Raw genomic sequence first — 18,691 nt, 5'->3', positions numbered from 1 at the left:
TTATTCTTTAGATTTATTTTTTAAGACTTGTTCTGGATATGCTTTTAAAAACAGGAATAGCAAAAAAGAGCTTAAGTGAACAACAACACTTACTTGCCACAATAAACAGACTTACCTTGTTCTGTCTACAGGGTTTATCTTCAGCACTGCAGTGGTACTTAAATTTACTGCATTTACTTAAATTCAGCATATCACACAATTTAAGCCCCTTCCCTCAAATCTGATGTGTTATTGCCAAAATAAAGAAATTATGTTGAATTGACTTTAAAGTATTTCGGATAATTACTTCATGGATGTCAACATCTATTTCAACAATATTACATAGTATGATAATCTGAAGTCACCTTAAATGACCATTTTGAAGGGCTCACACTTTTATGAGATAGAGCTGAAGCTGAATTTTGTTATAATGTCCTTCTGAGCAAAGCACATAATCTGGAGGAATCAGATACAGTTGCACTTAACACATGTGTTGAAATAAGACAAAAAGCCATTATTTCCACACTCAATTTTTCACAGAAACTCTTATTTGAAAATTAAAGTTTGACCTGATTCAAAGTTTACTAACTGTACAGTAGCTATTAGACAAGACATAGAAGTCTATGGTGAAAAAAAAGAGTAGACATACCAGCTCATTCAGAAAATAAACATGAACTGAAAACAGCTGTATAGTGCACAATTTATTAACCCTTTCTTTTCTGCTTTCATCAACATCAACTTATTAAACAATATTCCCATTCAGTTTATTACTAACTATACAAACTATCATCCTCAGAAATGAAGGGTGTCTCTCTTTAGCTAGAATTGATACTTCAGAGTCTTTCATTGATTTAGGCAGATATTAGTATGGATTATTCTTAAACAGTTTCTGCACAGCTTTAAGAAATAGGTTTTAATGAAAGCCACATCTGAGGATCACAGGATGCCTCTAAAACTTGTACAATAATATTATTGATTAAAATAATAGGATAAAATGATCTCATCCTGAGCCTCAACATGCATCTTTCATGTTTGATAAACTCCATTTTAATTAAAGTACCAGCCTATGGATTGCATACTAGGCAAGCATGCAGTGATTATGATTTTCTAGGATGTTAAAAATTACTGGATGGAGAACCCCAAAAGCACGCCAAGCAGCTCCACATATTGAAATAAATTCAGCTAGATTTATTTCAATGTTGATCCAGTATTACTTAATAGGCGCTTGTGTATGTGTGAATATCACATACAAGTACACAAAGATTTTCATACAAATGTGTAGTGCTTGTGCCAATAGAAAATTCATTTTTGTAGAACAGAAGAAGAAATTAAGGAAATACATTTTTATTGTAGCATCACCATTGAAAATAATGTTTTAAAATCCAAATGAACAGTCTCCTTGGAAATCAGAGCTCACGCTTGCCCACTAGTTACCATCAAAATGGGACTAATAATTCCTAAATAGTTTTTACCAAACCCATTACAGCTGTTTCTGCAGAGAGCTGTTTCCTTAGCAAGGCATGTACTTGGAAGAAATACTGCCCGCTCCCTAATATGCCAGAATAAGGAAGAGACTGAAACTGGCAGTTCTAGCTAATCTCAACCTATTGCAACTTTCCTCAACACCAACCCAACCTCCTATTTTTCTGCTTGAAGGCAGAAAGAAAAGACAGCTTTTCAGCATTAGGTGGAGACATATATGCTAAAATACAAGCACATTCTGGCAGTACATAATAAAGTACAGTTTTCAATGTACGGCTCTTGATACATCTTGGATAACAAAGACAGGCAAAAAAAACCAAAAAACCAAACAAACAAACAAACACAAATAGAACCTATCTTCCTTACCAAAATGTACTGACAGTAAGTCCTATTTGTATGCAGCCTTTCCAATGCACTTTTGTTTTTTCACTCACTGAGGCAAAGGCACAATATAATTGTCAGCCTTACACTTCACTAATTTCTACCTAAGTAATAGCTGGAGTAGAAGAAAAAAAATGACAATATTATCCACAAAATTTCATACGAGCTAATCCTAACTGTCCTAACTATTTGGTGAAAGAAAATTATCCAAAGAAAACTGCTATGAAAAATTCTAGCTAATCATCCTGCACAGCCAAACGTAACATTACAGAAAATGATAAATATGTAAAGACAGATAATTTGGGAAACCAAACCAAATCAAAGCACTTCAGAATCCAATACTTTATATGTATACATAATATTTTTATATATTAATAAAATCAGACATTCTGTAAAGCACATTAAATGATACCAAACACTTCAGAAAGTTGTGTTGTTTTTATTTCCCATGGGAGCTAAATTATATAATTATCATGGTTGGCCACATAACATCCAAAACTGAAATCCAGAATTTAAGAAGAAAGACGTAAATGGCAAGTCAAACTAAAGCTTCCTCCTTTTCCTCCCTTACTAATCATAAACAAAATGTTCAGATTAGCTGTACTCTCTGGTAGACAGAAGCTCTATTACTGTTCACCAAATAATTATAAAAGCAAGATATTCCTCTCAATTTATTTTTTTATGATAGTAAACATTGGCACAGCACTAACTTCTAACAGTTCCAGAATGAATAGCAAAATAGCATGATATTTTACATAACTCCAAATATTCATTCTTAATCTCTTCCCCTCTCCCCCCATCCCCCAAGTACTTTAAAAAAATAAATGATCTTGCAGAATTTGAAAGCAGAAGGTTTAAAAAAGTGATAAAGGGGGTGCAGAAATTAGCAGAGGTGGCACTACCTGAAAGCTCATCAGAAAGGGGAGTGAGAACAATATCAGGCAAGAAGGGTTTGGAAGTATGGATCAGAACAGGAGCACTTTTAGCACTGCGTATATAGGCCGATGGCAGAGCACATTCACCAATGGATCGGCTTCTCATGGCTTTAAAAAGGAAAAGAAAGAAGTGGGGAAGGAAAAAAGAAGAGTGACTATAATGAAAGGCTTGTGTCACAGAAAAAGCAGCAACAGAGAAAACAAAGATAAAAAGGAAGAAAATTTAAAAATTAAAACATTTCAGCACGGCAGATATTGGCAGAGCTGTAAGAAAGAAAAAAAATCAGTGGACACGTACGACATTTTGAGTTTTTAATCTTTATGTAAAGCAGAAACAATGCCTTTATTATGACTACTACAGAGATTTTGCATTCAAAAACCAAGAAACTAATTAACAGTTTTTTTTCCCATTGCATCAAGGGTTGAAAAATCAAAGTTAAAACCACTCCACAAGCACTCAGAAATCCAGATTTTTCAACAGAAAAACAACTAACTCTACATTTATAGTTTTCTACTTTCCTTTGGATTACTCACACACAAGTATATCTAAATTTTACCCATAACCATAGTCTTTAATTCAAGACTCTCAGAAAGGTTAAAAAATGAAAAAAGAAAATAAGCAATTGCATGTAGAGAAACTTCCAATGCAATACATCATGTTTCTGCATTAAAAATGAAGAAACTGAAATTAAACTGTTCGTCAACATAAAGTGTTACATTCTTATTTTACTAGATATCAAATAAATCTTGCTAAACTGATCCTAATTAACCTTTCTGTATCACCCCTCCTGCCAACAGTCCCTATAGAAGGAAAACTTACATAAGAATTGTAGCAATAGGATCAAGGTGATATGTATAGCTTTTCCAGTACATTTGAAGTGAACCTTCATTGCACTTGTTTTCCTTTGTCAGAGTAAGGTATAGCAAGAACTGATACTGCTTTCAGTACAGCGAAAGTTCTTCAGAAAGTAATCATAGTTTCAAGCAGTTTCCTTTTTCAGGTTGTTGCAAATTTGAAAACTTTTGCTAGAATACTTATTGATAAACTTATTTTAAGGAAACTTCAGTGCATCTTAAACAAACACTGTCAGCATGGTATTTAAGTAGTCTTTGAACTTTTGTATGCCCAATTTCAAAACAACATGGAATATACCCTCTGAAATTTCAGTGCTTCTGATCAGTGTGGGAATCATAAGAGCAGAATGGAGTGCAGAAAAACCTGAGTATATCACATTCACAAAGCAGGTTAGAGAACTGTCCCTAATGCAGAAACAAGATAACTTGAGTAGGCTGACACATATTGAGCAGAAAATACATTTGACAAATGCAGCACACCTTAAGCAGAATCTTAACATCAGTTTGAAGAAAAATAAATTCAGAAAGACAAATGTTTTAAGAATGAAGCCATTCATTAAGCTCGTAAGACAGAAAGCAACTTTTTTTTATTTTTATTTTTAAAAAAAGAAGCAACTACCTGCACAGTTGCAACTTCTCTTTAAGAGATACAACATTAAAACTCAGAATACAGCAAGTTAGCTGCATTGCATTCATCATTACGCCTTTTTAAATCAATCTTGGCAAGCAAAAAAAATACCAAGCTACACAGAAAAAAGACCAAACTTTGGAGACTGGATACTGTGTTGAATGCAAATAGTTAAAAAGAAGCGTCCCTTATAATTTGATTGTACCTTTCCAACAATTTTTTGTTGATTCAAGCAAGAGGGGACAGGATTTCTCATAGGCTGTTTGAAAGGTGGAAATTTTAGAGAGACTTAAAAGGAGAACAACTCCGAGATGCTAAAAAGGAAAATGTGAGCTCCCTGGGCATTTATTTTAAATAAGATGTGACATATCAATTCATAAGCCAAGTAGATGCAGATTTGAGACCAGAATGTGTACTAGGTATTTGTTGCTTTAAAACCTTCCATTACTGTCTACAGAAAAAAGCAGAGGCATGAATTCCTAAATTCTTTCTGTCCTGATATTTTTATATGACTAGAATCTGCTGCCTAGACTACAAATTCCATACCTAGCCCTACAAAAGATTTTTCAACCCATATGCATATCACATTTAAAGGCCCTTTACCAAAAATTACTTTACATAAGTTCAGGCTAAAAATGCACACACCACCGCATATCAGAAAAGCTGTGATTTTCATTTGAGTAAACCACATACACACAAACTTGGTGCAGCCATAGATGTGCGCTGGCATGAGGATGGCTCGAAAAACAAAGGTGTGCAGACGTACACTAAATGTGTACAACAAAAAACAGACAAAAAAGAAACCCCAGCTTTTTCTTACCATAAAATATTCAACATGCACATCTCCCCTACTCAGATATAAAGAGTATATTACTCACAATCATAGGAAATATACTACATATCAGTTATCATGCAACACATCCAAGGTTTGTCTCAGTTCCAAGTTTTGCTTGTGGCATCAAATTGAAGGAGACAAACTGACCAGCAAAATGCTATATAGAATATTGCACTTACTTTCACAATCAGCCAGTTTTTTAATGCGTGACCCTGATTTAACTGGTACATGCTAGGAAGCACCTTGACAGGACTCTTAGCAGACCTGAGACAGTAACAGTGGCATATGCTTTTGTAGCATATGCTTTATCAACACTTTAAAACCTGCAGAGTTTGGGACTCTAGAGCTGGCAACTTTGTTTGGGCTTTTAATCTTTTAAAATTATCCTGCCAATACTGAGATGCTTGTTCACAGGTGGTATACTACAATATGAATAGATCTGAAATTTTACCTGTTAACAGTACAAATTTGGCTTATTAATTGACTTAAGAGGTCAATATATAGCTTGATTAGATAAACTCAATATTTTTTAGGGCTAACATCACATGAATAGACATCTTTCCAAAAAAAGCAAAACAAAACCTTTACAAAATTGTGTAACCTTCTTACAGAACATCTGAAATAACAGCACGAGTGGGAGAAATGTTAACACAAGCTTCACCTTGTTAAGACAATTGAGACTTAGAGAGAAAAACATTGCAATCACAGCCTACTTACAGAGAAGCAGAAATTACATTTAAAGTACTTGTGATCTGTAAGAAAAACTGCTGAGTCAAGCTAGAGCTGTCAGCATGAGATAAAGGAAAAGCTGCGTAGTATCTGAATATGCATTTTTCGGAGTAGTGCTTTCAACTAATCAGCTCTGCCACCCAAATAGAAGACTTCAGATGCTATTAGTAAACAAAATGTAAAATTGGAGTAAGATAATTTTCTTTAATGTTCAAATAGAAACACTAGCAAAATAATCTGAGACAAAAAACGAAACAAAACAAAAAAAAACCCAAAAACATAAAACAACCCATCTTTTCTTTGTGAAAAGATAATAATGTTAATTTCTGAAAAGCTAATATGACTGTATATATATTCAACTACTAATATGCATTCCTGCTTCTTAAATCATGTCAGATTGTACCTGCTCCCAAGAAGTATTAGTGAAGAAAATATGCATCATGAGCGAAGTCACTACTATTACAGAAATAGTGAAAAAACATAAAATTGTCCTTGAAGTGTTATTTTAAAAGAACAAGTGAAGTGAGTTGAACCTTCACATAATGGATAGCACTGAGATCCACAAGATAGACAGGACAATAAAGAAATTAGAAGTCCAGTTCAATAAGATATTGCACTCAAATCCTACAAATGTAAATGAGTCTCCTTTTGCACAATCCACCTAAAGCACTGTCTAGCACCACTCATTTCTAACTAAACACTATCTGCAAGTCACGAAATTGGAAGTCACTTCAGAAACAGTGAACTGCACAGAGATGCACCAATCTCTCATTAACACACGATTCTGGGTATAGTAAAAGACAACATTTATGAACTATGCAGATACATTTGTATTTCTTGTGCTTTACTTCCTGCAGTTGGAAAATATTCAACCTATTCTGTGCACTATGACTTAAAGAGCCACCCATCCATAGCATTGCTCAAACCATTCCAGCTTTCTTTTCCCTTTTTCACACATGTACAACTGTATTATTTTTTTAATGTAGGCTAAGCATGCAATCAAACTTATTCAAAAATAAACCATAACTGCATTACTTTCATTTATAGTAACTGCAATTGTAGTAACAACAAGCTATTCAGCTGCCCTCAAAACACACAAGACTGCATAATTCACACTTAGATCTTCAACCAGATATTTAAAAAGTATACTCCTGTGGAAAAAAGTTAACTGTGTAGCTACAAAGACAATTATTAATTCTTTCCCCTTTCTCAACTGTCACTTGTATCAGCATTTACAGATACATACCAACAGTTTTCTGCCGTACTATGCTTCTTGCCTTTTCAGTTCCTGGAGATCCAGTGGTTGTAGCACTCCGTTGTCTCATTGGTGCCTGTCCGGGCTGATCACGGCTCCAGCCTCTAGAAAAAGACTTATCCACTGAAGATTTGGGGAATTCATGCCCAACACCTGCAAAAATAGAATTGCAAATCTATACATTTCTATGCTGGTATCACCAGAGATTTGTGCTCTTTCAGAGAGATTTAAATTTGGATAGAATAAAGTATTGGAGCTAGCACAATGTTAAAAGCTAAGCAGCAAATTACTATTTTTAAGTATGCCTAAACCCACTCAGTCAGCATTAACTGAGGGGTCCTGAAAGTGTTTCAGAAACACCAGTGCTATTACATTATTGTGATTTTCTTTTCTAATCAATCAAGTACAAAATCACATGAAAACTGGTTTTGAAAAGATCGTAGACAAAACATGAAATTATAGATTTTTTTTCTTTCAATGTTTGCTGTTTCGATTAGACAAAATGTGCAAAATCATACACTGCATACCATTAACACTGCGGTTGTTTGTCAAATAACTTTGTGACTTGAGGAACATGAAATAAAGATGACAAACACATAAGTAAGTAAAACAGATGGTGGGCTCTGAGAACGTAAGTTTTCAAAAATTCACATACACACAGATGATGTAAAAAGATTATGAAAAGATGTAACAAAATCGGAATTGAAATTTATATCAAACACAGCTCGTAAGAGGAGCTTTCCAAAAACTGGGAAAAAAATAAAAAAATCCCAGTGAACTGAAAAAACATTTGCAATGTATTTCCTTACCCACACTGTACTGACTCATGATCACAAAACTGTGATCACAATTAAATAGTTAAAGGGCTTCTCCCTGGAAATTGTGCCTTCGTAGTGCACATTCATTGCTATTAACAAATGAGCAGGGCCAAACAAACTGGGCACAACATTTAAGTGATTAATTATTTCCAAAACCCACTGAAGTTGATTCTGCAACCAACAGTTATCAATGGAAGCTTTCTCTGGAATTCTGCTACTGAAAGTTTGCATAAACTCTTCTCAAGTGGCTCTGTATGGGTAATGTAGATAGTTCAAAATATTTTTAAAGACTATATTCAAAATAACAATACACATTCTTATCCAACATCATACTTGTTTTTTAAAATGTCGTATGAACAAAAGAAGAAATCTATGTAGTAGAGTGAAACAAAAAGGCATAGTCTGGAACAAACTCTCAATGTCAACTGAAGAAAGTTTGTTCAGCTGTCATGTAGCGGAAGAATAAAATGAAAGTGTGAAATGTCCGTGCCCAAGATGAGGAATTTGGAAGCACATGAAATGTCTTTACTACAAACAACTTATAGTAACATTCGCTTTAAGATAGGGCATTGATTATTTCTCACTCACTAGGGAAGCAGTGAGTACCTTCCCTCAGGTTTGAATAGAGAACCACATCAATCAGAATACAGAGAGATGAAAAAGCAGAATTAAAACCATACTTATTCTCCACCTTTATAGCTCATCTTACACATAATTCTATCTCTTCCTATTAGATCTCAAAGCTCTTTTTAAAGAAGATCAGTATTATTACCCCTGTTCTACAGAAGAATAAAGCAAGGCAGAAATCATTTCTCATGATGACATGCAGAAATTCAGTTTCTAATCTGGGAACAGAATCCAGGTTTTGCCGATGCCAATTCTGCATTCTATGTAGAAGGACAGACTTCCTGTCTCAGCGGTAGCAATATCAGCAAGTAGCTACCCTCTATCCCCATGCTTTGTCCCACACAGTTTTTTTCTGCATCATATAGGAATCTGCTTAAAAATTGGTACCATTAATACGGTACTAGTATACATCCACCTCAACAGTCAGCCACTTTGACAAAATTACATTCATCTCACATTTCACCTTTAATCAACATTCATAAGATTTCAGGATCAATGTTCCAATTACACTTGCAATAGCCACTTTCTACCCAGTTAATTGTCACCAGACATGCAATCTTCACTAATTTCAAGGCATTATGATTAGGGACTCAACTATTTAATTGTCTTGATAACTGTAGAAAAGTCCAACCCATGGCAGCATAGAAATTTTGGTTTAATTCTACACACCTTTAAAAACTAAATTCTGTGAGTGCCTATTTGCTGAACTGAACATTTGTGGTAGGATTTTGTAGTAGTTATAAAACGCAGCTTTATCTTAAAGGTGGTTATTTTAGGTGACAGAGATGCATAACTGTATACTAAAAAGACAGGACTAACGCTCTGCTGATGTTACATCTCATTAGTTCTGCTCAGATTCTTATGATGAGTGTACAGTGTTGTCTTACCTTTGCCTTTGTGTTTTTTTTGCTTCTGCTCACTTAGCTTATCCAATGGTAGATCACTGAGGTCCAGACTATACAGGTTTCTAGCTAACACTTTAGTTAGGGTCTCCATTGTCAGTGACCACTCAGTGGCCAGCTCTTCCCAGTATGTCAGTGATGACATGACAGACAGTAAGTCATCCCAAAGTTCTCGAGAGATGTACACATTTAGATTTGCTTTGATCCAAGCTACTATAAGAGTCTAAAAGAATAAAATGAGAAATGTCAGCTTGTCAACAAAAGATGACAATATTCACACATTACTGCTCAAAAAGGTAACTAACCCCCACAGAAATTTGTGTTCATTTCCTCACCACTACTCACAGACTTTTCATGAATAATCACGTATTACAGTAACACGTGCTTTTGATTTAAAATATAGTAAGAACTGGTTTAACTTCTGTAAGATCTTACTATATTTTACATGTTTTGCCAGACAGTTTAATAACACCATTCTCAATTAGTTCTCATCACATTTGTAACTTTACTGTCCTTTTTTCTTTCCCCTACTAAAGAATCTGAGGACATTATAGATTTGTAGAGAAGGTGTCATAACAACATTTTGCAAATACAAAGTTTGAAATCATCTATTCTAGCTAATGGAATGGAATACAAAAATCAGTTCAATAGGCATAGATAGCACAGGAGACTGTGCTGACCTGAGCTAAAATTTCATTCTGCAACAGAACTGGGACTAAAATTGCATAAATTTCCAGTTAACTCAACTAATGAAGTACATTTCTTTTTAACATCACTGCAGTGTGAAAACAATTATTAGAATGCCATTAATTATAGACAGTGTAAGATGTAGCCAGATGCTTAACCCACACCATTCACATTATCTGGATGATCAATGATTCAAGATAGCAAATCAGTCAACAGTAGTCGATGTATCTTGGTTAAAATTAAGCTGAATTAATTAAATTGAATTTATGTTTAATTGCCTGGAAAAGAGGTCCTGCAAGTCTTCCCGCTAAAGTGGAGTTTTTTCTTCCTTGATACTGCAAGAAAGTTTGGGGTGGTATTTTCAGCACAGATTCAGTAACTCTGAGCAGCACAAGTAGCATTTGTTCCCTGCAAAGCAATATTAAACTTAGAGTCAGCACTTTGCTATATTTATGTATATACCAATATACTTCTAAAGATAAGGACTGAGATTGATTTTCTTAAATACACTGCAAACAGCCTAACTTGGTTATTGTAATAGAATTATTATTATTATTATTATTCAAATGAATGACAGGTTTTGGCAATGTAACATTATCATAAATAATGCTTCATTCGTTATTCTGAGTGGCACAGAATCTCCGTCATCACAGTCTGGAGTCACTTCTTTAAAATGATGAGACACTGAGGAAGAAAATAGCAACTCGGTGGAATCTGTTTTCTGTTGCTTTTCCCTAGTTCCCCATTAGGGGTTACTTGTTTCCTCATGAGAGGAGACAAATTTACATGACATATAAGGTACTTACCCAAGAGATACTAGTGAGAGACTGAATGCAAATCAAGTTAAAATGGAATATATTAGCCATTTGACATCCCCTTGCTACTGCTTCCTTGCAATAGAGAATGGTGACAATATACTATCTCATTAGAGACAGTTATTTAAAAGAGAGGAAGAAATAATGTAGACTTGGTAGGAGGGTCTCTTGTTCCTGCTATGCAACTTAAATGCTGGAATGGAACAACACAGTTAAATAGTGAATGGACTCTCACATGAACTTCTAAAGCTGAAATTAATTGCAGATGAAGAGCAACCCACATCTTGCTATAATAATTATCCAGACTTAACTGAGTATTTTTGTCTATTTTCAAATCAGACTGTGAAGCTACATATGTGACTTCATTGTCAGCACACTGAAACATGAGGAAAACATCCTGTAAAAAAGGCATCACTAGCTACTTAATAGTAGTCCATGTACAACAGCTTATTTCTTTTTTTGAGGCTAAGCTGTCTCCAAGTAGCTAGTGATGACCGCTGGCTTTAGCAGAGGAGCTCACCAATTCCCCTATGGCAAGTTGCTGGTGATGTTACAGCTCATATATTTATTGATTTAGAGAAACTGATTTGCACAGTCAATACTATCCTAGTGTGTTTACTAGCAAGAACAGTTCGATATTTATCTTATGAAATAATAACTTAAGATAAAAACATCAGCATTTTACCAAGTCTTCTTGTCCATTGTTACTTGAACTACCATGTGACGGTAGATATTAAGAATCCGTTTACACATATCAGTGTGTTCATCCAACAGAGTTTTAATTTCATTTGCAGGTTCAAGAAAGAATATGTTTGAAGAATTTATTATAAAAACCTGCAGGTAAAAAAAAAAAAATGCAATGAGCTTGAAGCACTTTGATATTTTCAACAATACTGTTAATATTAATTGAGAAAGACAAAATCCAGGATTAACAAAATCGGCTGCATATGCACTGAGAAGTAATACAAGTAATACAAGCAAGTTTGATTTGATAATAAAACTACAAGACTCACTAATTTTAATGTTGTTTTTTTTTGTGTGTGTAAAACATATTTGTATATCTTTGTTCTCCTTAATATATATTGAATAAATTACTCAATCCAATTATTTAATACAATGGACAAAATGAGCCAGTAAAGAAATCTACTGCTTCATTATGTATAAAAGTTCCCCTGCAGGCCAGCAACTGACTTGTATAACACATGCTGAACTACTTGAAATAGTCTCATATAAACTATAAATGCTACCACAATTAACTGCTGTCAAGATTGATTGTTCACAAATACCACTTCCTAGATATTTACTTTAGGAAGCTTGCCCAAATACATGCTGGAGATAAGGAAATTCAAGTCTGTACGCTCAGAGCCAAAAGGATATAATTCTCATAGTATGCAGAAATCAATGAAAAACATCCAAAGCAATTCTTAATGCCACTGACTATCTTTTGCTCCTTGTGCAGTGGAATGATATTATGTTAGCATTAAGCAGAAACAAGAAAAAAAAAGCATTATAGGAAATCCTTTTTCAGGAAATCCTTCAAACAGCAGAAATCTTAATTAGGATGGTCATTTATGTCATAAGTGCAAACTACAGAGTAGTAAACAGACACCTGTTTTGATTAGAATCAATTTTCTTCAAGATAGAAGAATGTTATGAAGGTTGAAGTCATACACACAGTTCTGTGAGTTTGTATGTGTACATACTATACAAATGCACACATTTTACATGATTATAAATGCATTTCAAAAACCCTCAAAACTCTTGACTGTATCTAAAATAATTACCAACATTCAGAGATGCTTTGGGATGGGATTTCTTTGTAAGAATACTGTATTCCATTCTTAATGTACTGATATAATGAGTTTTACTACTGGAATGAAAATTAATTATCAAGTCTATTTCATACCTGTAATACTGACTGCATTCCAGCTCGTACATTTTGCTCTTCAGTATCAACCTCAGATAGCTTATGCAAAGTCTCTTGGTAACAGCCATTTCTTGCCCAGTTTGAGTTCCTAACATGACTGGAGTTCATAGCTTTTTCCTGAAAAAGATTATGCCCTTAAAGTTCACATTGATCTTTTGACAGGTATTTTGTTTTACATTAAAGAAAAAGTACATAATAATAAATAGTAGACAGACGTATCTTAAAGACAACATCATGCATTAAGAGGCTTGTAGGAATTATTTTCAAGTATCTGGTTAACTACTTGCTATTTTCATCACTTTTTTATTTGTATATAAATTGTATTCAGCTGAAAGCCTGCATACTTTATTACAAACCGTATCTTGAAAGCAGTTTATAAAACTTTATGATTTTTTAAAATTGAACTAAGCATGTTACAAAATTATAGATAATGGAGCAAATTGGTAGCTCATACACACACTGTTAAATTACCATTGCTTCATTCCCCCAGCAGATGCTTTAACAACAAGCCAAACCACATACAGCCTGTTGAGTAAGCCACTGGGCCTCAGCCTCTGCCTACTATGCAAAAGATGCAGAAATAGCAGTCAACAATATTTTACCTCTTCTCTTTCTTTTGCTTTCTCTGATGAATTGCGGTCTACAGCATTTTCATCACAATCAACAGTTGCACATTGCATTACTTCTTCAGGTTCTTTCATAAATAAAGGCTTATCTTCTTGCTGAATCCATTCCTGATATACCTTTACCACTTTCCTCATGGCAGCTGCTTCACATATTGGCAACAGAAATGCCTGGGAGTAGAAAAAGAAACCCACAAAAACCCAGTTACAATACTTGAAAAATGGCTAAAACGGTGTGGCTTCAAGCCATATGTAGAGCTGATCAATTTTAAGTGTCAAGTGTATAAAGTAAAGAAGCATCAAGACAAACTTAAAACTCACTTAAGCAGTGCTTTATAATAGGCAAGCTCCAAGGGATAAGAGGAAAAAAAAAGTACAACCACTGTAGAATCTTAACTAGCAAATTTCTTGCAAGCCTATGTGTTAGCTCACTTTCTTCATCTGTAATGTGAAAGTGTACAGGACAGGTGATAAAGAAAATGCTTTATCAAGACAACTTGAAAACTTCACTGAAGAAAAGATAGATATGAGAATCTGCACAGGTGGATCTCTATTCAAAGTGTGTGGACTGCTGAAATTAAAGCCTAAATACTCATCAGAACCATGCAAAACAAATGAGTAGAAGTTTCTTCTACAATAACTTCCATTTAGAGCACTTGGAAGAGTAGAATTAAATCAGTTCTAAATAGCTAATAAAGATGCAAGCAATATTCATTACTCATAGCCATATATCTTACTTTTATCTAAAAGAGATTCAGAATAGTAGCCTTAAAACTAATGTTTCACTGAAAAGACTTCAGAAATACTGTTTTCAAAAATCATGTATTTGAGAGCCAGTGTAATGGCTGATTTCTGCCCTCTCCAGGATGTTTTATGTAACTCCTGTGCCTGTAATGAGTAGTCAGAGATCAGGAACTGTTAATATCAGCCAGGTTTCAACTAACTGTAAGCACATTTATCAAAGGCCATAACGACTAAACAGTATTTATAAAAATAACAGGTAAACTACACTAGCACATAGTTTTATGGAGTCTACAGGGTGAATGTTGAAAACGCATCGACTATGCATTCAAAGTGTACCCACTTGACACAAACAAGATGTCCTCTCTCCAGAAATGGAAGTATAATATGAACATCACACTAAAAATAATTGTGTTGAAAAAAAAAATAAAGGGAGGAGTTCTAATAGTTCTATTCATTTAGAATCTACATTCAGTGTCTCAGACTGTCAATCCCTGAGTGGCAGTTACCATATGGTAACTGCTACTTTCTTCATTAATGTGTCCAGTTTCTTCAACACACTGGATGTTGATAAGCTTCTGACATTCACCTCATTAAGGATATCAGTTTCATCCAGAAATACTGGGATGGTTTTAATGTTTAGTTTCCTGATCTTTAAAGAAATCTACTTGCATTTCAACTGAAAGTTAGAAATTTTTCTTAAATATTATTAGAAAAAAAGGTTTCACCTTCACACGGCACAAAGAAAGCCTATCTTCCATTCATTGTTTTGGTTTGAACTCAAAGCTATGTATCTTCTTATTACAAAGGAAGACTTGATATTATTGCATATACTCTTAATTTAAATTTGTTTAGTGAAGTTTCCAGCTATAAAAAACTATTTTGAGTATGTTCAGCTTATGTGTCTGGTTGCAGAATCCGTTACCTTCTGTAGACATCTGTCTCACTTTTCTGGAGAATACTGTCAAAGTAAGGTCATTTGACTGCTGCTAAAACAGATCTTGAACAGCTGCAGACTCCTAAAGCAGACTTATATTTAAGTTTGGTTGTGAGTTATAACAACTACAGGACTGAAGAGATAAAACATTCCTGTCAAACTGTAACGTCCAAGCTAAATTCTCTCAAGCTGGTTATCAAAGAAATAGAATTAGAAAAAGCAGGGTCCAGAGACTTTCTACATAAGAAGAAAAGTGAAATATCTCCCAATTCTTAGATTTTAATGGCAAAATGATAAAAAAAATGAACATTATAAAAATGTTCTAGTTAGCAAATACACTTGAAAAAAATATGACGTAACTATCACTTATAGTCTAATTTTATTGCTATTGTATTCTAAGGAAGGTTTTTTACCTGTCGAAAAATCTCAGTTAGAAAATTAACATTACTTCTTTTAGAAGAAAAGACTTTGCGGACAATTTCAATATCAGTTAAATGTTCTTCATCAATACTGCAGAGACTAGAAGAGCTTGGTTCTCTCTCTGTTAAAGTACTTGTATTAGAATGTGATTGTTCTGGCTCTGCATTTCTATCCTGCTTGTCAGCACTGTCATTTTTGCTGTCTTCTCTTGAAGCCATGCTAGCAGCTGCTCTCTGAAAGAAAAATTGAGTATTTCATAGTACATTTTAGTAATATAATTTGAATGGCACAATTTAAATCATGCAAAAGTACACTTTAAAACAGTACAGAGTACATGAGGAAGAACAAATATAAAGTTTACTGCATTTCAAAGCTTTTTACCTCTACTTGATTAAAACATGAATATTTAGCAGATTAAAAACAGAAAAAAGAACTACTGTTACTCCTTCTAAACTGAATTCATAAGCAAATATTTTTTTTAGAAATTCCCTTTTTCAATGCTTTGTTAATTATGATGACCAAAAGATTGCATGCTGCTGGCAATACTAGTAAGTGAAAAACATAAAAACAAGAAAATGCGTATTTGGCTTCACCTGAATATTCTTTGGCACATTTTCACCTTCCATCCCAGGAATATGAGGTCCTGTATGAGGTTTTGGCTCAAGCCAGAAAGACACCAACCACCGAATGACAATAACACGAGCCTTAATAAAAGGTTCCTTCGTGCAATATATTGCCTCATTGGTTTCAGCATCTTTCTTAACCATTACATAGTGTGGCTTTGGTCTCATCTGTGGAATATCTGTAAAGAAAAGCAACATTCTAAAATATATGCAAAGAGAAAGCTCTGTTTAACTGAAGCCATTCTACAATTCTGTATATAAGAAATCTTAAAATTATGATGAATACACGTGAATGTTCAGAGATGCTGCTTCTTCATATTCACTGCTGAAGTCATTACAAGTCATGCTGAAATAGCCACAATATAGATAGCCCCTAGACTAGACCATAAGGATTCGAAAGGCTATAATTTTCTCCTGGAATGAAAATGTATCTATAATCCAACAGACAGCGACAAGTTTTTGCTATTCCAAAACCTTTAACTTTCATCTGAAAGTCATATGTTTTATGGTCCTAAAGCCTTGCTTAAATTTTAAAAGCTTTTGCATCCTTTTCATGTTTTCAGCCTTATTTTTAATTTATATGCTAAGTTTAACACATAAAGAGAAACCTCAGTAAACTCACCCAAGAGCATAACTACTTCACACTTGAACTGAAAAGTACAAATGAGTTCTCTAAGTAGGAAAATAACGAATAACTAGACTAGAATGCATCCTACACAAGAAAATGTTGTTCACATGTAATGAGGAACTGTCTTTTTTTTTTTTTTGTAAATTCTTAAGAAGTGCTTACAGCTAAGTTATTAAGCAACAACTTATCTGTGATTCATACTGAATCTATGGACATTTAAGAGACTTGTTTAGTTTAATTTAATTCCCTACTACCAAATGTACCAGGTGAACAGATGCAGTTCAGAAGCAATGTATCATCATATTTTCTAATGGAAACCCAGGAATATTTGTTTGTCTGCAGCAAACCACAGCTAAGCAATACAGTTAGCAATAAAGGTCAACAGTTGTTTACTGATGCCGATCCTAAAATCTAATCATAGCTGCTATGGGAGAGCCTTAATTACAAATCATATTTTATAAGCAGCTGGAGTAAAAATGAACTGTTAGTCCTGGGATAGGTGAAAGTTGAATAACACAACAGTGGAAAATCCTGCTCCTAAGCCCTTCAAGTCTCACAGCTTCATCTAATACTACATTGCTATTGTATGATTTTGCTGGACTTTGCTGCCAGAGCAAGGGCACATGCACCTTCATATGACTTAGTTGAAAGTTGATTCTAGAGGTACTAGCTCCGCCAGTAGCTTGTAAGGAATGCAATGATGCCCCATGGAATTACAATCCTGCTCTGAAGGAACTTTGTCTAATTCTGGGTTTATAACCTAAAATTCCCATGTTCTGCCCAGTGACTCAGAACATTTTACATCTCCTGGTTCTCAACTCTTGCAGTGACAAAGATGCTCACAGTGCCACTGGCTCTCATGAATGTAATTGGAAAGAAAAAAAAGAAAAAAGAAATGGAGTAACATTTCTTACTAACTCAGCTTAGATGCTATCCACAACTACAGTAAAAATTCTACAAAAATATAAAAATGTGCTGGGGGTGCAGGCGGGGAGAACAGTTTGTTTGTTTTTAAATGGTGCATAAAATACACCACAAGCACATGTATCAACAGCCCAGTTAAATTCCAGACATATCTATAGCTAGCTCAGCTAGCTAGCTCAGCACTGAAAAATGCGACGTCTACATCTCACAACCCAATACAGGCTACAGAACAGTGCTATATAAAAATCAACAGTCAGAAGCTACTACAAAACTTCCGGATGTGAATGCTATTTCTGTGGGAATGGTGCACCCACTTAATTTCACTTTGGCAGTGTAGAAAGGCAAGTAGGAGAACTGCTCTGATACAATCAATGAAAACACAGCTAAGGACTGAGGACAACAGGTGCCGTCAAAGCACATCTTACTGCTGGTATTTCAGTATAACGATTTTATCTGGGGATACAATGCAATCCCACATCCTGCCCAAAAGAGAAAGAAACAGAAAATGATGATCCTATTCAGACATGAAAAGAGATGCATGGGACACTTAAGATAAGTTCCATAGTTTTACAACCTTTAGTAGACCAAACGGCAGTTCAAAAATACTAGTGCTAAGATTCAAAGAAAATGTAAAGGAAAATGAAATTGTTCACCATCTGTATCTTCCTAACATTAGGCCAATATGTTTTGGGGGATACAGTATTACTTCTTTTGGATTACCGATAGTGTCATTAAACCAGAAATAATAAATCTAGACAGCAGCAATGTAATAACTGCCTAGAGAACAGCTGACTATCTTATGATAGACATAGAAACTTACAGATGTTTGAAGTTTACAGGGACCCTACAGCAAGTTTCCCTGTTAATATTACAAATACACAAGACAACACCCAGCACCAGCACTGAGAATATTCAAGTTGATGTATCTCAATTTCCTTCC

General features: G+C 34.5%; 1 protein-coding gene across 14 annotated transcripts in view; it reads right to left on the bottom strand.

Annotated features, from left to right (window-relative positions):
- The window catches only part of RALGAPA1 (Ral GTPase activating protein catalytic subunit alpha 1), a 109,556-nt gene that overhangs the window by 71,815 nt on the left and 19,050 nt on the right, over nucleotides 1-18,691 (bottom strand). For 11 of the 14 annotated variants that reach the window (XR_011903849.1, XM_072338968.1, XM_072338969.1 and 8 more), the window contains exons 9-17: nucleotides 16,170-16,378; nucleotides 15,570-15,809; nucleotides 13,458-13,649; nucleotides 12,835-12,972; nucleotides 11,614-11,762; nucleotides 10,392-10,521; nucleotides 9,412-9,649; nucleotides 7,071-7,232; nucleotides 2,745-2,885 (exon numbers count right to left, since the gene is read on the bottom strand). Coding sequence is in view for 13 of the 14 variants with exons in the window: in XM_072338968.1 (XP_072195069.1) it covers nucleotides 2,745-2,885; nucleotides 7,071-7,232; nucleotides 9,412-9,649; nucleotides 10,392-10,521; nucleotides 11,614-11,762; nucleotides 12,835-12,972; nucleotides 13,458-13,649; nucleotides 15,570-15,809; nucleotides 16,170-16,378 (1,599 nt within the window). In the remaining variant the exon portion in view is untranslated. The remainder of the gene's footprint in view (nucleotides 1-2,744; nucleotides 2,886-7,070; nucleotides 7,233-9,411; nucleotides 9,650-10,391; nucleotides 10,522-11,613; nucleotides 11,763-12,834; nucleotides 12,973-13,457; nucleotides 13,650-15,569; nucleotides 15,810-16,169; nucleotides 16,379-18,691) is intronic. The other 3 variants (XM_072338973.1, XM_072338980.1, XM_072338981.1) reach the window with 1 other exon arrangement.

Source organism: Excalfactoria chinensis, chromosome 5, assembly GCF_039878825.1.
Source record: "Excalfactoria chinensis isolate bCotChi1 chromosome 5, bCotChi1.hap2, whole genome shotgun sequence".
Taxonomy (NCBI): Eukaryota; Metazoa; Chordata; class Aves; order Galliformes; family Phasianidae; genus Excalfactoria; species Excalfactoria chinensis.
Note: the sequence above shows the minus strand (reverse complement) of the source record. Positions and strands in the feature narration are given on the sequence as shown.